Here is a 23,583-nt window from a genome sequence, read left to right as displayed (position 1 = left end):
CAAATGGGGCCTCGTTGAAGGCCGTGGGACAGGGCCGCCGGGGACTAGTTGGTGCTAGCTGCCCAGATACCCCTTTTAAAAGAAAAAGAATGTGTCTATTTGATTGCGTGTATAATTTATGTTATGCTATTGTAGCCCGACAAAATCAAGTAATATTTTTCTTATTTGATTATTAAAACAGGGTAACTAATTTTTTTTTGAATGATTTCATTCAAGCTTTTAAAATTTGTAAAGAATTTTTCTATTTGATTATTTTACTATTACACTCAGTGGCGTGTAGTGGAAGAGAATCTAATTGGAGGGATTGTTAAAGGAAGAAATAGATACTTGTATTCTTCTTCAAAACTCAAATAGGTAGACAGAACAGTAGGAAAAGGAAATAGTACTTTAAATCTAATTGAGAGATCATTTACTTCCAAGACATAGTTGAGTTGGTTACGATGGAACAGAATTTTTGAAGTGGACAAGGATTTAAATCTCAACGAAACCGAGATAATATTCTCCTTTTGCAGAAGAATGTATCTATTTGATTCGATCGTAAATGATTGTATGCCATGATAAATTTATCTTATGCTATTGTAAATAATTGTTCATAGTGGTTTATGTTTGTTAATGTAGATAAGTGATTACGTTAGTAGTTAGGAGAGGATTTAAATGATGTGAGTTTAATTTTTTTATAAAAAATAAATTTAAAATATTTTGGAGAGTGAAATTATGAGATTGTTTTTTAGTTAGATTAAGAACGAACAAAATTAAAAACATTTAAATTCTTACATATATAACAAAAGATTATATTTATTTACCGTCTTCTAAGTCTAACTAATTGGATTCGATAAGTTCATGAGTACATGGTGGAATTACTAGAAGAGTCAAGAGAGCTGCTAAAAAAAACCACAGAAGTACAGATTACCATCTCAACCGTCCGATCGTCTCGTCATGATCTGATGAAGCGCTGAGATTAATTATTCCGGCCGCGGCCGCGGGAGTCGGAGAGCTGGTTGATGAAGTAGAGCGCGTTGCTGGCGAGCTGCCACGCGGCCGTCACCCTCGCGGAAAGGCCGTTGCGGGCGGATCCGGCGGCCTCCTCGGCGCCGAGCTCCTGGAGGCACATGTCCTGGTCGGTCATGGCGGCGCTGACCCACGTCTGGGCGTCGCCGAGCCGCCTCGGCGCCGGTGCGGCCTTGTCGCCGGCGAGGTGGCGGGAGGCTCGGTCGAGCTGGTCGACGGAGTGGAGTAGGAGGCGGGCGCACTCGCGGAAGGCGGCGGAAGCGGGGAGAGGGCCTCCGCGGAGGAAGGCGGCGGCGTGGCGGGCGGAGGAGAGGGCAGAGGCGGTGGTGATCCGGGCGAAGTCAGTGTCGGAGGAGTGGGTGGTTAGATTGAGGGTGCGGACGCAGAGGGAAGGGTAGCGCGCGTGCGCGCAGGCGGAGAGCACGATCGAGGAAGAGGGCGAGGGGGCGGCGGCGGCGCGGGAAGGGTAGGGATAGGCGCAAGCCAGGAGGATGAGGAGGAGGAATGCGGCGCCGGCGACCATCGTGAACTCGAAGAGCGTGCACAAGGTGTTTGAGAAAGGTCTCCAGTGAGCTAGAGTACTCTGGTCACTCATGACATTGGATCCATTTAAATCGTAGATTACCAGTGATGGATTTGAATTTTATTCAAAGGTTTAATAATTTTTTAGAGTAAAATAAATGGTGAATGGTTTGTATTGAACAAATAACTATCCAAAAAAATAGTAAAAAAATGGTAAGAGTTTAAAATTGAGTTTGCTAGGTTTGAGCTGGAAGCTTCACGGTGAGTATTTAATATCAGATTTGACTGTGGACGATGCTTATACATTGATAAATAAGTCGAACTATTCGTTCGATGTCTTGGGCGAGGAGAACAGACAGCTGGTCTGGTCATGGACTATCGTTAAAGATAAGATGGACAAGCTGGCCGGTACGTGGATCATGATCATCCTGAAGCTGTGTTATGTTTGATCCGGCTTATACATCGAGCCACCTTCACCCAATTTAACTTAAATCAGACTGGATCGTAGGCGATTTGACTCGATTGCCACCTTAATGCTTTGTTATGCTAAAGGGTTGATGATAAACGAGGGAAAGGAATGAAGGAAGCTTACTGCAGCTGGCCGCCGTGGCCTAGCTACTGGCTCGCTGCTGCATGAGGCACCTTATGGCTAAGTTTGACTGCCGCTAGCTCACAAAGGCTTCTCGTACGTAGAGCCTGCAGCCAGGTTTGGCCCTTGCTAGGCCCGGACCTGAGGTGAGGCTCACTAGGCGCTCGCCTTAGGCCCACTTCCTAAACGGGCTAAAAAATTAGTCCATAGTATATGTTATTAGCATGATAAATTTAGAATTCTCTTCTTCGGCAATCCGTTATTTCAGCCGTCTCACACGATCGATTTCATGACCATCTGTAAAAAAGTAAATCGCGAAACTACAATTGACCACTACAAAAAAGATATTATTTCGATTTCATCAAAATTTGATTCTTGTCTACTCTTCTGCAAAAAAGGTGGATCCGCCACCTTAGCGGCCCTACACGGTCGGCCCTACGACCATCTGTGAGGAGGTAAATCGAGAAAGTGCAGTTGGTTACGATGCAAGGGTATTACCTGGCTTTGCCAGGATTCGAACCCTTGCCCTCTTCTGCAAGTCTGCTGCGTCGTAACCAACTCACCTATGCCCCGAGAGCTTGATTCTTGTCCACTCAATTTGATGTAAACTTTATTAATATTAAATTTTAAATTAAATAAATGAATTGCATCGTCGGACACCAAATGAAAATGTAAAATTTAAATTGGATTGAGTTCGATCTAAATACATCAAATAGGTATGGATATAAGGATTACATGGTTTAAATCAGAGTTGATTTAATTTTAATTTAATAAAATTATGATCAAACCAAATTCATAAATTAAATCAAATCAGTCGATTTAAAATGAATTAAGGTATTAATTTTTTTTTTTATCATTTTTTCTTTTTTTTTCTCCATGCACGCCCCACCGTCTCACGATGCCGACTTCTACTCCTTTTTCCTTCTTTTTTTTTTTTTCCCTTCTTCCCTCTACTCTACTCTGTTCTTCTTCGACGACAACAACAACATTGTTGTTTTCTTCTGTTTCCAACCAACCAATAGTAACATAGATTTTACTTGTTAGTGTTTGTCCCGATTTCTCCTGTTCCTATTATAGCCGACGACACAAGTGGCAGTGCACCGGCGCTGCCCGTCTCTGGTTGATGTCACAAGCAGCAACACATAGGCGCTGCTCGTGATTTTTCTGTTTCGCGCACAGGCCCACAACATTTCTCTATTCAGCGCGAGAACAACGTTGTTCTCGCGAGAACAGTGCTGTTCGTGGCCAGTGAAGAATCCCTAAGAGGTTCCCGTGAAGTCGGTGGGAGGCAAGAGGCCGGCGGTTGACGTCGTCGGGAAGCAACTCTCATGAGTGTTGGCTTCGTCTTCGCCAGCAAGGTAGGCGCGGTCTCTGGCGACGGCGAGGCTGGCGCAGGCTGCGAGGCCAGCGCCGACTAGATTGGTACAGGTGGCAGGCGGAAGGATTAGGGCAAAGGACTAAAAAAAAGAAGGAAATTTTTTTTTGGAAATGAATAGCGTAGGGGATCGGCGACAACGTGCTTTTAGGGCACGATTGGGGAAGAATGAAATCACGTGATTTCATTTTTTTAGAAAAGTAAAAAGTATAAAAAAAAGAGGTCTGGCTGAAAGTGACACAAAGAGAAAACAAGAGAAAACAAAGAAAATCAAGCTAAGTTATTGAATTTTGGGCCAAGGTCCAATGGCTTGAAAGCTCAAGTTAAATTAATTAGCTTTCAGATTAGTGATTTTAATTGGGTCAGTTTTCTATTGGGCTTGACCCAATTGGTCAGATCATTGGGTCAGCCCAATAAGGTTTCATTGGAAGCCCGCCCAAAATATATTCTACTAGGATTCGAACCCAGATTGCCACAACCAAAACAAGGAGGCTAACCACTGAATCACAACCATCATGTGTAATTAAATTAGTTTCATTTATATATTGATCAAATTAATTGGGTTGTTCGATTATGCCCAGTTAAACCCATTTAATTGGGTTGTTCAATAAGAATTAATTGGGCTTTTAGTTTTTTTTTTGTAATTGGGCAATGACCAATTAATTGGGTTGTTCATGAATTAATTGGATTTCATTAGAAGACCAATTAATATAATTGAGTCAGATTTCTAATTGGGTCAATTATGGACTTTCAATTAGAGAGACCTAATTTGGTACGATTGGACTTGGTTAGCACAATTCTGATTTGTTTCAACCGAATCATGACTTGCTAGAGTTGACATTGATCAACTATACTCATAATTGTGAGAAGTTGTTTGAACAACTTATACTCGAGATACAACTCAATAATAGACTTAGTCAATATGGCTGAAGATGATGAGAAACCAAATATCATGCATGGTGCAATAATAGGCTTAGTCAACATGGCTGAAGATGATGAGAAAATTAAATATCATACATGGTGCTCAGGTGCCTGGGGTATTTGCAGCTAATGACGTGATGTTTTAGTTCTTAGGAAACATTACCATGTTAGTCTTAGGAAACACTACCATGTTGAGTCTTCTGTGGTCACAGTCAACGGTCAAAGTCAATAGTCAAAGTTAATAGTCAAAGTCATTAGCTAAAGTCAACAATTTGACTTTTATTGACTTTTTGTAGAATCGTCGATTGGGTGATTTCTAGCCAACCGGAGTTAGACTCACCCGAACCCGACTCCGACCTTTTGCCCCTCGAGCGTGCTTCCTCCCGGCTTCTCGTCCCTCGGATTTCATGCACGTCTTTCTCGCTCCACCGGCGTACTCTTCCGTAGCTTCTGTGTCCCTCGGATTGCACCGAGCCCGTCGGCTCACTTCCCCGCGCAACTCTTCTCGTTCGCTACGTCTTATGCTCGACTTCCTCCGTATCTAAGTTCCTGCATACTTAACAGAAGGATTAGAATAACACAGGACCTAACTTGATATAGTTGATCATATCAAAACTATCCGGGACACCAACAACTATAACATGCTTTCATTAGACAAATGTTTGCACACTTGTCAACATGATGATGTTATATCCTTATAGTTTGATCAACACAAACCTTTTGCATGTAGACAAAATGCTCAAATAAATAGACAACACATGATTACCACATGTCCTACTTTTATATCACATATATAAAAAAAACTTATACGATCTTTTGCAAGTGGCTCTGATACCACTGTTGTAAATCCTATGCGATAAAAATAAAATTCGCAGTGAAAATTAGGATCCCTCGAGCGATCCAAGCGAATGATTCGTACAAGTTAAAAGCTATAAAATTTCTATCTAATAGAATTCACCTTTGATGTGTACCCTTTGCTTATCCCGCTCGTCCAAAGGTCGTCGGATCTCTAGCACGTTCAAGTGTCCGCGCATCTATGTGTATCCACACGAACACTCATGTCGTTGCTTCGCGCGGCGTGGAGGTGTTTTTCGGAAGGCGTAGCATTGCTTCCGGCGGGCGTGGCGTTGCTCCAAGCGGCGCCGGTGTTCTTCTTCCCAAACCATCGCGCGAGAAGAATGGAGGAGAAGCAGGGGATCGCGGCGATTCTTATTTTCTCCCTGTTGTTGCGCCGCCACTCACCGTCTGAGAAGAAGGAGTCAGAGACCTTTCTTTCCTTGTGACGCGCGACTGGTGAAGGCAAAGCACAGAGGAAACCCTAGCTCTCATCTGCCGTATCTACTTCTTCCTCCCTGTTGGAGAGCCGTTGCTTGACTCGGTTGGAACTACTGATCACGCCTCCTCCCCCTTTTATCTTCCTATACCGCGAATATGATTCTCGATAAAAGTTAGAAAGCCTCGGAACAATCGTAACATACGTTGTTGCGTGGTTTCCAGAATAAGGCTTCTCTCGACTCGATCGTCATCGATCATTGGCTAGTACCGAAGACGATGACGCGACTCGTGGCTTCCGAAGCCGTCCAGACGGGAGCTTGGCGTGGATCACCAGTAGAGGCAGGATTCGGACGAGGATTGCTCGATTGATTCAACACGGCTCAACATCGTCATCGCGAGGTACACATTTAGAATAATTTCTTATTCTGCAAATTTTATTTGTGCGCGTAGAATAATTGTTATTCAGAAAAATTTTAATTTCCTGCTATGCCTTGTACATGTTATTTCCTGCATTTGCCATGCGTGTGTTGTGATAATATTAATTTTAATTATCTGTAAATTTCCGCTGCGCACGTTTTCGAAACGTGAAAACACGCGCATTATACCGGGACGATCCCAACAATTATAGCCCTAAAACATATAGATTTTTTTTAATTAGACTATTCTTGGCCATTTTGCGGAGCGTCGAACCACATTAAATCTCTATGCTCCCTCTTCTCTCATTTTTCTCGTTCTCTTTTGCGATTTTTTCACAATTATTGCAGCACGATCTCAACCAAAAGGAAAGTAATTCAACTGTGTTTCATCATATTCTTCTAATAAACACATGTTAGACTAGGTCACCATTGAGTATTGAACACATGTATTTCTTGCCCACAAAGCAGGCAATGCAAAAGTAAACTAATTACCAAGGATCATCGTTACCAAAAATCTCCCATACGCAGGCAGTTACAACCTCTACCGTTCATTTGACTACAAGAATATTAGCAATGGATAGATAAAAACACTACAATTACGTAGATCCACAGCGAGTGGCAGATCAATTCATAAAAAATTCATCATTTGATAGATCAGGATAGATTGGGATGGACTGCAGGTTGGAAAAGGTTAGGTGGACTACCTTATGAGCTTACTAAAAAATAAATAAAAAAAATAAAAAATATTATAATTTTTAAATTTAGATTGCAAATTAAATAGGTCAGCCCACAAGCTCATTAAATTTTTTATTTTTATTTTAATTTTTTTCCTTCTCAACTCACAGGTCAATCCAAACCAATCATATAGGCCGGTCCGTCTGGACTCGTAATCTGCATGGACTGACCCATTTAGACATGATAAATAATGGATTGAATTTTAACAAAATCCATTTAAATTATATAACGAAATGGACTAATCCAACATATCTAATTCAAATTGACAGCTTTACAATTATAGTATTTACCTCATGCCCAATGGCCATGTATAACCATTTCACAAGTTTGCTTCTAAATTTGCGTTAAACGCACAATTTAAAAGATGTAACTGTATAACCGAAGAAACGGTATTAAACAAAAGACAAAAGTTATGCCTAATTTACTCAATCATATCTAGATGTAAAGATCTAATATTATTCAGAACGTTCGTGAATAAGTTTGATATTTAATTCAATACAAACTTATTTATCTTTGTTTAACATATATAATATCATTTAATTTAATAAGTTTTATAAATGAATGTGTTCAATTTGTTAATTTATTATATTCATTAGTAAAAATGATGACCTATTCATAAATAATATTCATGAATAATATTTATAAATAAAATTTATAAATCATTTTCATCAACAAAACTTTTATTAAATTTATAAATAAATATAAAAGTTCTTAAAAAGAATAAATAAATTTATACTATCAAACTTATTGATCAACCAAATAAGTTTTAACATGTAAAAGTTTAAGCAATCAAATAACTTTGAATTAAAAGCTCAATAACATCTCAACGAATCAAATTCAAGAACTTAAACATCCATTTCAACAGCTTAGTTCATTTTAAATTCAAGTTAACTTAACTTAATTATCTTATCAAACAAATTTGAACATATAAAAGTTTAATTTATTAATATTCATAAATAAAAATTATAAATTATTCATGAATAATATTTATAAATAAAAATAATAAATTATATTTATCAATAAAACTCTTATTAAACTAATAAATAAATATAAAAATTATTAAAATGATCAAATAAAATTATAATATCAAAATTACTTGTCAATCAAATAAATTTAAAAATACAAAAGATTCAAACAATCGAATAAATTTAAAGTTCAAGAGCTTCAACACCTAGTTCAACGACTTAATTCATTTTAAATTTGACTTGACTAAACTTATCTTACCAAACAAGCTTTTTCTGCATAAAGGTAGAATCCACCACCCCAACAGCCCCATACCGTCGACCCTATAACCATCTGTGAAAAGGTAAATCGACCACGACGGAGAAAGGTAGCCGAGATTCGAACTCTTGTCCTCTTTTACAACTCTGCTTTATCGTAACCAACTCAGTTATACCTCGGAGACACTTACCAAACAAGCTTGAACAATACACAAGCGGACTTACGTTAAGATTGTCAATCCATTTTTCAAGTACTGCTTTTACTAGTAAAAATGATTAACAGCGCCGGTATAAAAGAAGTCCAGTGGGCATCAAAAGGTTGAATGAAAAATGCAAGAAAAAGGAGGAACTGAAACCAAGATCGAACCTTATTTCATCAGAACTTCAAGATCTGTAAAAGAGAGAAATTAAGCAGCATTGAACAATCAAGAGGTAGTGAGAAAGAGAAGAGGCTACTTACCTCTTTGTCCTGATCCTAGACCCATCTCATCTGTGCTTCAGGGAATCCATGAACCTTCAGGCGTCTCTCTCGTCTGCAACTATCCATCCACCTCAATTTTTCTAGGTGAAAGTTCATGGTACTTGGAGAACTTCTCCCTCGCCTCTTCGTCACGGTTCAACAAGCTACAGATCACTCCCTGGCAGAAGTACGGCCTGTAGTCGTCGGGATCCTCCTTGGCCAACTCCTCGTAGCTCGACAGCGCCGCCTCCGGATTCTTCTGCAAGAATTCTATCTGGGCCATGATGAGCCGAACGTCCCTGCCGGCCACCTTCTCCGGCTGCTCTTCCCTCGCCAGGTACAATGCCTGTTCCAGCCGCTCGATCGCCGCGCCCCCTTCTCCGCACCGGTCCATGAGGACCGCCTTCTCGAAGAGAGCCTCGAATGAGAGCGGATCGACGGCGAGTATCTCCTCGTACAGACGGCGGGACTCCGCGACCTCGCCCGTCTCGCGGAGAAGCCGCGCGGCCAGGAGTTTCCACTCCGTCTCGCCCGGCTGGGCGGAGATGAGCCGGCGGATGACGGCGAGGGCCTCTGAGTCGTCCCCAGCCTCGAGCTTTCGAAAAAGGAGAGAGCGGAGAGCATCGACGGTCTGGGGGTTGGAGTCGAGGAGCTGAGAGGCGACGGAGGGGTCCGATTCGGCGTCCGCGGTCAACTCGGCCGCCAGAGGAGCTGCCGCGGAGGGATCCGCGCGGGCGAGAGGAGGACGGAATGCGGCGGAGAGAAGGGCGGCGATGACGACGGCGCCGGAGGCCGCGGCGCCGAGAGATCCAGAGATCCGGGCAAGGGGGTTCGACTCCGTGGAGGAAACCATTGCCATGGTGACCACCCTCGAAAGCCTGGAAGCCGGAAAGCGGAGGATTTTCGGGGAATAGAAGTGGGGCTTCATCGAGATGCGATGCCGAGAGAGTGAGGATTGGCCGCCATGGACGGGGAGGGAGGCGACGAGGGCTTCCATGGCGAGATGAGGTCTAGGGTTTCGCGAGGTGATTAGGGATTTGGGTGGGCGGGTATTTAAGAGGGAAGAAGACCGGGAGAATCACGGCGTTGGATGCGTGGCGGTACAGTGAGAGACGACTAATTGGTCTACTCTTTGAATCAAGAAAATATATAAATTACTTTGAGCAACAAACTCAAAAGAGCCTTTTCTATAGAATCATAAAAGAGACTCCTTTGCTATCAGAACTTAGTGCGGTTAGTTCATACAAAATAAATTTATAAGATTGAATAAGGTTCGATTTTTGAAAGTCTCACCATTTTACTGAATCCCTTTCTCTTATAGATCTACTACGTATTTTATTTATCTCTTTATAAGTAATTATGGAGCTGACCGTGTGGGACGTTCGCGTATGACCTTTTGCAAGATACAAGAGGCTCCTCTGCTTTTATTTTTAATCAAAAAGACATTCCACTCCACTTATCATCCATGTAAACTAATATAGTTGTTCTTCAATATATTATTATTTCCTTTCACTCGGTCTCAGTAGCCAATTGTATAAAAAAGATAAGTATATGTTGTAGCAACTACTAAATCATAACTATTATAATATTATAACAGGTATGACATCGTAACTATTATAATGTAAAAATTATTGAACAAAATAAGTTTGAATTATAATTGCTACAGTTTATAGCTGCTACAATGTGAATGTTATTGAACAGAACAAGTCTGAGTTGTAATAGCTACGATTTTATAACTGCTACAATATGAATGTTAAGTGAACAAGTTTGAGTTGTAGTAGCTTACAATTTCGTAGCTGCTACAACATGAATATTATGTGAACAAGTCAAATTCCCATTGTCGCAATTATGAAATCGTAATTACTACACTATGAATGTTTTTGAACATATTATGTATGTGGTGTAATAGTTACGATTTCATAACTACTACAATATGAATATTTTTAAACAAATTAAATATGCATTATAACAACTACAAAGCCTTAGTTGCTATAAATGTTAAATCGTAGTTGCTATAATATTTATAACAATTAAATTTTATAAATATTACAACGTGAATATTTTTAAATATGTTAAGTATGTATTATAGCAACTAAAAAATTGTAACAGCTATAAATGAAATTGGATGATATAAAATAATAATATTGAATAATGTACTAGAGGATAATTATATTATTTTACATGAATTGATGGTGGAATGGAGCGTCCATGATTAAAAATAAAAAAGTGACACCCTTAATTATTCTAATAAAAAGGATGCCTTTTTGAGTATTATATATCCAATTACTTTTAGAACTTTTTTTAAATCTTATTTGAAAATAGATTTTAAAACTTGAGAAGATAAATAAATAGTATTTAGAATTAAATTTTTTAAAACATATTTTAATTTATTAAAGGCAAATTATATATTTTAAATTGTCAAATAAGACAACAGTTGGGATCCTTGTCGCAATAGATTCCCGTCACAAATTTATGACGAAAATCTGGACCGTTCAATTTTAAAATCAACGGCCGATCGCTAAATCCCTAAACCCTAAACCCTAAACCTTAAACCCTAAACCCTAAACCCTAAACTTTAAAACAAATCACACATTCAATCTACGGTCTGGATTTAATCTTAATTTTAAAATTGAATAGTACAGATTCCCGTCATAAATTTGTGACGGGAATCTATTGTGACAAACAGTTTTTTTTATAAGACAAATTCTTTGTATTTCTCCACTACAATGTTAATTATGATGAATTATTTACTTTTATCGGCTCTTTTTAATACATAAATGGTGCATTTATTTTCTTATTATTTTACACATCACTTCTAGTGTTTGTTGATTATATTCATTGTGAGATCGATCATGGTTGTTGAATAATAAATTTCATTTTTTACTGAAGTGTTGGTTGATTATAATTTATCTTAAATAACTTACTTAATTGGACTAGTGCCGTCAAAGACCAATTGCTTTCTAATCTTAAAATAATAGCTTTAGGCTCCTAATACATTTAAAAGAATAAATAAAAGAATTTTAATAATAATAATAATAAAATAATAATTCTAGGTTTAGGGTTCAGCATCATCGTTGATGAGTTGATGTTGAATATCTTAAATAAAATCATGTTCATTTTATTTTAAGTTTTAAAATATTCACGTGTGTATTATTGATTTTATTTTTTAAAATTTATTCTATAGAACAGGTGCATTTATAATTTTAAATTATACATGCGACGCACGTATTACATTATTAATTCGAATTAATAGAGTCATTCTTTAGTCAAAATCTAAAGCAATTATTTAAATACGACCATTATACCAAAAATGCTCAAAAGCTTGGGTGATTGGGAAAATTAAAGCTTGGGTAATCTAAATCAATTATTTTACCCATCTAGCGGCGGCCTATCTAGCTAAATGAGGAACTAAACAAAATGGAGTCGGTTGAGTAGGATGTATGGCACTAAGGAGATGGAGCATGATTAATAGAGAGAGCTCGAGTTGAGGTCGACTGAGATGGATCTTGAGACTGAGGACTTGATGCAGCCGAAAGGTGATTCAATGGAGTGGCTCAGGCTCGGAGCTTAGAGTTGGTTGTTGAACTGGAGTTAGGCTTTGAGAAAGGTCGAGTGGGAGATCCTGAGCTAAGTCGAATGCCGAGTTAGGTATTGAACCCCAACTTGAGTCGCCCCTCGATTCAGGGTTGTCGGCCGATCTGGATGAGTACTGAGTCAGGGTTGTCGAACCGGAGCACAGGACCAAGCCAGTCAGCCCTGGAACCATGTCTCCTATCTGACGTGTCGTCGAGTCGGACCAAATCTTGACCTTTTGGATCAAATCATACCGACCCATAACATAGGATCATCGACTATCTGTTAGAGCAGTTCATGTTTACTAGATCTAATTATCCTTTTTTATCGAAAGAACATCTTTTTTCCAAAAAAAAAATCATCTTATTATAATTAGTATCTAATGTTGTTATAGTTGCTACGATGTGTTAAAATAAAACGATTCAACTTAATAAAACAAATTATACATATAACATTTTTATCAACTTATTTCAAACTATTTAAACTTATTAAAATCACTTCAACTGGTTAAAATGGTTGCTATAATAATATAGCATCCATTTAATGGCTGCTAGTGAGTGATTTTGATGGAGTTTAATCAATTTTAAATCAGCTGGTAAATAAAAATTTAATATAAAAATGTTTTATGTTAGTAATTTTTATCAAATTGAACTAATTTATTTTAATTAAGGGTAGAATAAGAATATTTTTGAGATTAAAAATATGATTGCAGTTTTTTCAAGAAGTACTTCAGGACAAGTAGCACTGTATGGCAACCTGCAGTAAGAATCCCTGCATTTCAGATGTTTTAAATGATGATCTCTGCAAAGTAAAAGCTTCACGAACCTGTTCATGAGCGGACCAACCCACTATTTGGACAGATTAAAAAATCTCCAATTGAATCTAAGATGTATTACAAATTAAACACACCCAAAGCCTATAAAAAATTATAAAAAAGATTAAAATTTTTAAATTTGATTACAATTTAGACGAGTCAAATTTACTGTTCTATTAAATTTTCTATTTTAATTTTAAATTTTAAAAAATAAATTCTCTATTCGCGAATCAATCCGAATCCGTCACGAGACAACCCAAGTCTATCATGAACAAATCCACACGGATCACAAACCTAAATGAGTCAGTCTGTCTGAACCCCATCTTAAATTATTTACCGAGATAAACCAATCCAACGATCTGAATCTAAATTGACAGTTCTAACAAGTTAAAGAAAAATTACTAATTTAATAAAAAATACTATATACAAATTATTACTATATCAAAATTATTTATTTTTTATTAAATTAATTAAAATTATTTTTAAAATTTTAACACCTAGATTATTATGAAAATTGAGCAAATCATATAATACATTGTCATTGACAAAATTATAAATTGCATGAAAAAATTTCTAATCATGAGTATCGACATGAAATCAAATACTAATTCCATTCAGAACCAAAATTATGACATTCTGGTGATTGAATTCAAAAGAGATTAATGCACACAATAATGAACTTTCCATTTCAAAGAAGCTCGGACTCGATAATTTCCTATTTTCTCTCATCTACATCGTTTCTCATCTTCTTTAGCTTCGAAAATCTATACAGGAAGGCCTCTTCAATGGTTACTATATCTAAGGAATGTATCGTAAAACATCAGTACATAAAACATGAAGCTGCGAAGATCCCCGAAAATTGTCGAAGTAGTTCCTATTCTCAGGTGCTTTTCGGCTGAAGAAAGTTGCATTAGAGGACTGAAAGAGCATCCAGTCGCGATCATCTCTGGCCTCCGGCTATTAGTGAAGAGAGCTCAGTTTCTTGGGAGCTTCTCAGCTTTGTGGCAGGTAACCACCTTCGAAATTTCTCAGGAACCCATCTGAAAGAACATGAAATCCATCAGCTACTTCGTGTATATATATATTCGCCAATCAATTGAGAAGGAATAGCGGAATCAGAGGGGAGCTCGTTCCGCCCAAATTGACTAGCCAAAATGACTAGTCATTTGGGAGGGGAGCACACTATTAATACATAGACACAACTTAATAGTAATTCATTGCACTTATCGAATGTGGAATTAATAAACTTAGAATCATGACACAAAGGATAGAACATAACACTAATGTCATATTGAATCATGAAGTCCGTTTCATCCGAAAATGACTAATCTATTAGAGTGATGGTGATGCATAAGTTAGTGTTGGATTCGTCAATGAGAGAGAAGGTGAATAACGAACCTGCAATAAAATCGTCTTTCTTTCTCTTGTTAATTCCTTAACAAAGACACATATTAGAGTAAAAACATAAATAAAACAAGCACAAACATACTAGAAATGAACACTAGGATTTACTTAGTTTGCAACCCTGAGATTGCTAATTATGGCCTATGCACAATGTTGTCCACTACGTGTCTCCTCTTCGGTAAAGGGTTGGAGGTGAAGAAATCTTTTAATACAATTGAGTATTATAGAAACACTAAAGAGAATGAGGAAATAGCAATTTCGTAGCGTGTATTTGTGTGTTGTATGTTAATCTCGAGCCTCCGGTCCTCATTTTATAGCCTCCACCTCGAGCTCAATTTTTGTGATGACATAGCACGTCTGATCGACCAAAAACCTTATCCATCAACCAAAAACTGTTGACTTAGCTTCTCGACCTCATCCACAAATGGGTTGTCTCTTATCACCTCTGTTGACGTGGTAGCTTTTCAGTCGACCAGATCTTTTCCGATCACTTGATCCTCGGTCAATTCGGATCTCTGAGCTAGATCACTTGTCACGTCTTCTTCTGATCGACCACACCTCTTTTTCTGGTCGCCTAATCCTTGCGAATAACCCTATTCAAAGAGATAAGAGGATAGAATACTATGCATCTGTCGACCAGACATGTTTTCCGATCAATCGGAATCATATTTTCGATCACCCGAAACTCCTAACTCAAGTTGACTATAACCAAATCCACCTAAGTTGAGTCTATCCTTCGTCTCGATTACAATTTCACTCAACTCAACTCACCACTGCTTACCTTGAGTAGTCTTCTTCACGGCTTATCATCTCTCAGGTGCACCGAGCTCCGACTCACTCCTCGTGCATCCTTCTCATTTCACCAATGTACTCTTCTACCAAATTTCTTGTCCCTTGAATGCACTGAGCCTGTCGACTCCCTACCCATGTCATTTAATCAAACATCAAAACTATGATCAACACCGTCTGGGGTTCCACCGATCTGCCCCTCAACCGTTCGAGTACTGACATAATCATCTAGGAGGTGTGTGCACCCTCGTAATATATAGACGTAATGGTCATTTCTTTCCGAAATAACTACTCATTTGGGAGAGGAGCATCCTCTTAATGTATAGACAGTGGATCACCACACCGTTCGAGTACTGACATAATCATCTAGGAGGCGTGCACCCTCGTAATATATAGACGCAATGGTCATTTCTTTCCGAAATAACTACTCATTTGGGAGAGGAGCATCCCCTTACTGTATAGATAGCGGATCACCACACTTGTTGATACAAAATTAATAAAATATGGAGCATCCTAACTCCATCATCTCTCTCAATCATACGGGCTTAGCGTTGAAACCATGTAAGTTGCATAGTCCTAATCATTTTGGCAAGGGACGCCCAATCACCACACTTGTACATGTGTAACTAATAGGTGCGAAGTATTCTAGCCTCAACACAACCCCTCATGTTGATCATGACTCAAAAGTATTCTCTTTGATAGAATGTTAAATTTGGGAGGAGCCGATTTCATCCCACAATGGTTAGCTATTTAGGAGAGAAGTACCCCTTTAATACATACACCAATGATCATGAAACATCCTAATTGCATCACACCCTTCTGCGCTTCATGACTCAAAGATATAAGCATAACTTCGATACCATATTGAATTGACATGGATCCTTTCCCCGGACCCCGCATGGCGGGAGCTTCGAATACATGAAACTCATTTTATCCTAAACTGATTAATGAGTTAAGAAAATGATCACAACTATAAGCGTGGAACATCCTAACTTCAACATTTTAAACCATATACTGTGATTTTTAAAACCATACATGATATGACTGTAAAGAAGGCACCCTCTCCACAGAGATCTCTATAGAGAGCCTTAATAGTATTTGTGTTAGTTCTGCAGTAGCCACACCTTCAAGGTTGGCATTCATTGAACACTCAAATAAGAAATATCAACAACAAATAACAATGTAATCAAATTACTAACATGACTTACAATTCGATTCTTTCGGCAATTGCTCGGCGTACAGATGAATTAAGGCCATATGCAATTGAATTGAATAGTCCCTATCCAGAGAAGAAATGCAGTATGAGCAAAGATTGGAATGATAATGTACACGGCAAAATCATTCCATACCATACTAATCCAAACGGTAAACGCATCAATAACATTAAAATGGGAAAACCTCTTCTTTTAAAATGCCTCTTAAAACACCCTTTAATATTTTCAAACTATTATCATTTAATCTCTTAAACATTTCTGCTGTTACTTTATTTGATGGAAAAATAGCACAGCACATGTGACATAACTGTCACATCATTATTCCGTTAGACGAATTAACGAGTTATAACTAGTGAGTAAGAAGATTTTAACGATTTTGAAACCCTAGACAAGAATTTTGAAAAGGGAGGGTAAACTCTAAGTGAAATGAAAAAGCTGGAATATAGTTAGAGAAAAATGTACCATGAGTCCAGCGAAACCAACATCAAGAAATGAGAGCCAAAAGATCCTGTGGTTGGGATTAATGAAGTCATATACACGATTAATTGTGGCAAATGACCAAGATCCTATCAAAATCAAGGGGTAGTAGCCCCAACGATTGAATGCCTTAAAACAGAGAAAAGCATGTGTCAGCCAAAATGGTAATGAATATTTAACAATAAAGGATAAAATATTCTTCATGGCAAAATATTAATATAGGAGCAGGGAACATGCTAAAGATCAAAGTTATGGGCAAATATGGGGTACAAATGTAACAGATAATATACAAAATAAATGTACTAAAAAGTATGATTTTAAGTGTTCGTTGATATTGTTTGACATAGTTCTGATCATTGACTGACACCACGCCGACATAAATAACAATCCATTCATGTCAACATAATTTTGATGATATCAATCAAGACTCAGATAGAGATTCTCTTTCTGCCACTAATTTTTCTATTTTATCTATCGATCATAGGGAAGAGATAAAATGGGGGAGTATCAATTGAAGTGCTAGCAATAGCAAAGAGCAGTGGTGCTAAAATCAAGATGTATCTATATCTTATATTCTAGTCTGGTTATGCCAATCCGAGTTCAACTCCGATTGATTAATCGAGATATATTTAGGTCTTAGAAAACTATTTGATTTGATTCATCTCACTAAGATGGTATGAGAACTAATGCTTTCTTATGATAAATGGCACTTATATTGGAACTAATAAGGTGTGATCATTGGTAGAGATGTTCGCTACATTTTAAAAGAATTTTACTGTAAAATTTTAATTCAATTGTCTTTCTAATTGTTTAGACCCAATGTGGTCCGACATTTCCATACTGAAGGAAGCTTCGTGCACCGGACTGTCCTTTAATTGTCTTTCTAATTGTTATAAAATTTTATTTGAAAGCATAAAGGCTAAGCAATAGAATATTAGATGATTAACAGTGATTAAATTGACGTTGGTGCACTAGGAAGTGTGGCTAATGTCAGCATAGTACAATATCAAAATTGTATCGTTCTACTAAAACTGCAATACTTTTAACCATGCTAAAAAGTAATTCAAACTAAATGAAATCCTTCTGTGCAGGATGCCAAAATCCCCAAGAACCTAATCTAAATCACTTCAAACAATAAATTTTACTTGATAAAATGAATCACCTTTCTGTCTGCCCTTATATCAGATTGGTTTGGTCGCTCTGACAAGGCCACTGCCATCTGCAACTTAGCCAATGAAGTAGTGAATATGCTGATAGTACAAGTTAAATTCAGAATCATTTAAATCAATGAGAAATAAACTTATTGATCACCAAATAAAAAGTTTTTCAGAGTAAATTAGAAATTGTACCCGTGTCGCATTGTTTAGTGTATGATTCACTTGATAGTATGTAAAGCCATTGTAAAGTATGGCACCCCATAATGGCCCATAGAAAGTTATCAAATGAGCTACCTGTAAACAGTAGTTCTCTTTAAAGTCATGTAATTACCGAAGCAAAAAAGGAAGCATGTACACATGTCCGACGTGTAGTTGTGAAAACCATAGGGGGCCAGCTGGTCTGACTGGAAAAACCAAACCTAGGTTCAGATCCAATCTGGTTCTCCAAATGGATTGTTAACACAAACCAGTCGAAATCGAGTGAAACCAGCCGATTTTTATCAATATGGAAGAATTCACAAATTGTATAAAAATTGAACTATTTTTTTATTCTTTTAAAAATTTTAAAAATACTCATTTATTCTTCTACAATTTTGACATAACAATAACTAAAACCGTAAAAAAATAAAAAACCTTAGTTATTCACTCAAATATTAGATTGGTAAATATATCTTTTTATCAATCCTTGTAATTTAATTTCTAGCAAATTAGATATATTTATATTGGTCAATATAAATAAAATTTTTATATCTAAAATTTAAGATTTTTCATAATAGTTAATAAGGGTGTTTGGGTAGCTCTTGATTCAATATGCAATTTGACAAATTGTTCCACTGATTTGACTAATGAAGTGGTCCTTTTTCCGATTTAATTTTTGGCCCAATTTTTAGAACTACAATTACAGGCATAATTTGAAATCTCATGTTGTGTCAGTGGTATAGTCAAATGTACCATTCCATTAGATCACCAAAAATGGATATTGATTGGTATGGCCAAAATCTCTCTTGTGCCATTTGTACCAATGAGATGTTGACACTTGTTTTAATATTAATAAGGTGTAATCAATAGTCGAGATACTTATAATACTTTGTAAATTATTGCTCTAAAATTTTAGTCCAAATGACTTATGAATTGTTGTAGAGTTATATTTAGAAGTAAACAAGCCTAAGTGAAAAAAGGATTATAGGATTAATTCTTATTTGAATTCATTTGGCTGTTGACTTACTGAACCAAATTTTTAGATCTGTGATAAACATATATGGCTATTAGCTTACTGAACCAAACAGACTTGAAAGAACTAAACCATTACACAGGCCCTGAAATAGCTAACTATGAGAGGCAGGTATATTATATCATGACACAATGTAATACAAATGGAAGTTCAAACCTCAAGCAATCCTGAAACGACAATGGTAAAATGGTATTCTTTTCATTGATTTTTTCTAAGAAAATCAACATGTAAGTAGAAGAGGAATTATTGAGGGCACCTCACTGGATATTTATAGCATCAAATAGATCTAAACATCAGCTCCTCGCAACTTTGATTATTTATTGAAATTACACTCCTCTTATAGACTCAACCCAAAATAAAGTAGGAAGTAAATAATGCAAAATAGAAAATATAGTAATCCGATTAGACTCCTACCAAAACATTTTGACATCCAATAATTAAACAATTACCGAAACATACTCTCTTGAAGAGGAGACACCGCCAAAATTAATCCTTACAAATCAAAATTAAAAAAAAAAAATCAGATTCCTATTCTGCATCATATGGTTAGCTTTCTCCAAGTGAGATAATATTATACCAAAAATAGCTGTTACTTATTGTTCAACAGAATTAGGTGAATGTGTTAAAAATGTATACAAATATAACCTCATGAAGCAAAAATGATCATGATACTATTACTCTTTCAAACCAAGTATTACTATGACAAAAACTAGTAAGCAGTTAAATGAGTGTCCAGGTTACAAAAATTATAGGCACACCTTCTTCCCTGTTCGTGCAGGTTCAGTCCAACACCATGCCCCTTGCTGTCCATAATCACTGCCAATGGAGCGAATTACTGTTGTAGCAAGTGAAGTACCTATAAAGATGAAAAATATTTTAGGAAAATTATGCAAAAGAAGAATGGGATAAATCCTACTCAAATACTTGACACACTAGCCCACAGAAACAATAGAAGCAATTTGTATAATCCTCATACATGGTACTTTGTTGGGTTTTAATATGGTAGAACAGACCTACAACACCAGGTAACAGTGGAACCATAGAAGACATGCAATAGTTTAATTGCTAAGAAATAGCCTTTGAGTGTTAAGAAGCATGCCCAGGAACCAGAAAGGCTAATTAGAGATGGCAATGGCCATTTTAACATAGTACAAGATGATTAGTAGCATAAAAAAATAAACATGCAGTGGTCAGCACAAATACCTAACATTTTCCACAAAAAATGATATTAAATTATATATTTCAAGTTATTTTTAATGTTTCTCTGGGGCATCACTAGTGGATGTACATTATTGTTAAGTCATTGAGTGAGTTTACCCCCATCAGTTGGATGGCAACTACCCATGGCATGAAAGACATGCAAAACAATGATATATCAATATGCGAATGTCTTAGAAATATACACGATCATTTTAACAAAGAAAATCAATATCAAATTGTTTATGTGAGAAAGTACTTCAGAAACAAGTACATAGTCATACCCCAAACATACAAGTGAAAAATTGAACCATAATCTTCCACATCAGTTTGATGTTTAACAACGGTGCGATGAAGAGTAAACGCAATGGTTGTCGTCCACAAGAATGATGCAACACTGAAGAAATGCACAGTGTAGTCTTGAGCATAGCAGAAAAAACTATTAGACGGGTCCCTGCAAGACCAACAAGCCCCTCAATATAACAACAGTTTGAAGACAAGAAGTCATTTTGGCACTCTATAGCCATTTTAGCACTATATCTTGAATCAGCATTAAATCCATTCAAAATTTGCACTCTATAGCCATTTTAGCACCTGTTGTTTAATTAAGAGTCCTCCAATCACTTCTTCGTGTTTTTAAATTAGTTAGGTCTTCCTTCACCTTCTCTTTCATGAGTAAATTGATTGCTTGGCCAATACATTTACAGTCACTTTTAAACTAGTCCAACCTACACTAAGAAGTATTTATTTATATCTATTCTCGAGTAGAATAACCCCATGGTAGAGTTACATACGTGAAGCAAAGAACACTAATCTTTACAAAATGAGTAGATTCCATGTTGCATATAAAGGAGAAAAGCATGAGAAGAACAATCTAGGATGAGAGAGAGAGAGAGAGAGAGCATACCCGACCATAGTGAAGAAACTGCAAAACATGTCCTGCAAAGTATAAACCATTAAAGTAGAAGAAATGCATCATCGTTAGCAAGTGAGTAATGAATGATACTGAAAACTAAAATATGGGAATCTATGCTTCGGAAACCCTCAGTCCATGGCTTGAAGATGACAATTTGATGAAACGGCGAACAGTGAGATCGAATGTAGAGAAATTAAAAAGGCGCTCCGGAGAGAAACGAGTAGTACGGAGAGGGCGAGAAAGAAGACGAGCTTGAACGAAAACTTGTGGAGCTCCTTGAATAGGAGGTAGCAGAGGACTATGAAGGAAGATCCGGCGAGGGACAGCGCCGCCGTACCGGCACTGACCCCCACCAAGGTGTGGCGGTCGGCGGCGCTCAGACCCGCCAGGGACGGCACCGCGGACCCAGACGACGCCTTCAGGGCCGCCTCGGCCGACAACATGGTTGCCGATGCCGCCTTCATCGGATCGGATCGATCGCCTGGATCTCGCCTGAGCTGTGCGGAGGAGGAAATGGGGAAGAAGAAGAAGAGACGCGTTAACTCCCGAATCAAACGGTCCAGATTAATTCAACATGATTTTCATTATTCACCCACGCAAATATAAATTATCCTTCTATTCACACTGTCATAATAATTTTAATTAAAATCATCATCAAAATTATTTTAAAATTATTAATATTGATCAAATTTCAAAATAATATTAATTAACTTATCAATATTAAAATAGCATTAAATTTTCTTATAAGTATTATTTATACTTACTGTTTAAAGATTTTAAATATTCTTTTATATAGGTAGTCATCTCTTGTTGCATACGAAGTCAACTTTTGATCTTTCTCCATAACAAATCTACGATGAGGCACTTCCCGTGTCTCCTCTACACTAACACAAAGGACAATTTTTATCGTCTAGGGGTTAACCGCTCGTGATTAACCGCTCATGAGTCAAGAGTCAAATTGTAACAATATGATTATGTTGGACATACGACTTCTACAAGGTATTATCTCATGGTATTCATAAATTATATCAACCCCTTTACTTGTTTGGATGAACCAAATTATAAGTCTATTAGAAGTTGCTATCGTTGATCTCGCTCTTCTTAGCATCTCATCTTTGATATGTAAAAGTTTCTTAATCAACGATGAGTCGGTCTTCACCTACCAAATAATCATCCCAAAAGGCAAATTAATTTAAAATATATTATAAGTTTTATCAAATTATAATATAGACGTTATCAAATTGTATTAGTGCTAAATAATTATATAGTATATATTATCATATTCATTATTTCCTAATATCTAGAACAATATATGGTATATGTACATAGACGCATATCTAAATAGTACATTAAAATAGTAACCCTTTGTTTTTACTATATTTACTTATGTGTATTTTGATCTATCCAAAATAATCGAATGCCAACTTATCTAATTATTAACCTATTTTAGAATTTATTTATATAAGATTGACTTGAGATCTATCAAAGAATCAATGGAACAAGAATAATATGATAAAATTTTATCCCTTATGTATAATTAAATTTTTATCACACTAAATAAAATCGACTATATAAATCTTACAATATCATTAGATTTGATCCCTTATTATATTTTTATTTTGATTTAAATAATTTTTAAATCATTTCTAGTTAAGTCTTCTTTTTAATTTTTTTTCTTTGATTAATATGTATATTTATCATGATCTCATATTACCTAACTGAGATATTTATTGGGGGTCTAGATACATGATCATATCAGGGAAAATGCATCTCTCAAAATTTGCTCTTAATAAGATAACTCTGATTACTCTCTTTAATATTTTTATTTTTTTATCTTGTATATTCTCGTATATTTACACATGCATTTTAAAATCTTCATCTATGTAATTCTCATCTTTTACTCATCTACTCGCTATTATTATATTTTATCCTAAATATAATAAATTATAATTTAGAGGAAAAGAACTTTAAAATTCACATATAAATTTATTTTAAAATTCTATATAAATAAAAAAGATATTTTTATTTTTATCTAGCTAGCCCCTTCTTAGAAAGTATGATTGAGGTTCTATTTTTTTTGTTAGGACCTAAGCGAGCTAAAGGGGGAAATAAATAACTTTGATTCATGTAGTTGAAAGGTTTGCAAAATGGAAGACTTCAACGTGTAGAATAATCACACACAAAATTAGGGGTGAGCAAAAAATCAATTAAACCGAATAAACTAATCGAACCAACCGAATTTAAAAATTTGATTCAGTTATTTTAAAATTCTAATTATTTTTTCTAAAAA

At 36.6% G+C, this 23,583-nt stretch overlaps 3 protein-coding genes across 3 annotated transcripts; all 3 read right to left on the bottom strand.

Annotated features, from left to right (window-relative positions):
* Positions 1-958: 958 nt before the first annotated feature.
* Positions 959-1,531, bottom strand: LOC141843992 (pectinesterase inhibitor 3-like). Its single transcript, XM_074731991.1, has one exon. The coding sequence runs from the start codon at positions 1,529-1,531 to the stop codon at positions 959-961; it is 573 nt and encodes a 190-aa protein (XP_074588092.1).
* Positions 1,532-8,292: 6,761 nt separating this feature from the next.
* Positions 8,293-9,555, bottom strand: LOC141844407 (protein SLOW GREEN 1, chloroplastic-like). The gene is made up of 2 exons (XM_074732462.1): positions 8,522-9,555; positions 8,293-8,452 (listed from the first exon to the last, which is right to left on the bottom strand). The coding sequence occupies exon 1, from the start codon at positions 9,516-9,518 to the stop codon at positions 8,601-8,603; it is 918 nt and encodes a 305-aa protein (XP_074588563.1). The 5' UTR covers positions 9,519-9,555; the 3' UTR covers positions 8,293-8,452; positions 8,522-8,600.
* Positions 9,556-13,545: 3,990 nt separating this feature from the next.
* On the bottom strand, positions 13,546-21,785 carry LOC141844583 (G-protein coupled receptor 1). Its single transcript, XM_074732625.1, has 9 exons — positions 21,521-21,785; positions 21,285-21,316; positions 20,662-20,831; positions 19,939-20,036; positions 18,142-18,243; positions 17,955-18,011; positions 16,778-16,921; positions 16,310-16,380; positions 13,546-13,948 (listed from the first exon to the last, which is right to left on the bottom strand). Exons 1-9 carry the CDS (start codon positions 21,755-21,757, stop codon positions 13,849-13,851), a joined length of 1,011 nt encoding a protein of 336 aa, XP_074588726.1. The 5' UTR covers positions 21,758-21,785; the 3' UTR covers positions 13,546-13,848.
* Positions 21,786-23,583: the final 1,798 nt, after the last annotated feature.

This window comes from Curcuma longa, chromosome 13 (genome assembly GCF_044706935.1).
Source record: "Curcuma longa cultivar G26 ecotype Majalengka, Jawa Barat chromosome 13, ITB_CL_G26_1.1, whole genome shotgun sequence".
Taxonomy (NCBI): Eukaryota; Viridiplantae; Streptophyta; class Magnoliopsida; order Zingiberales; family Zingiberaceae; genus Curcuma; species Curcuma longa.
This window is presented reverse-complemented; position numbering and strand designations above follow the sequence as displayed.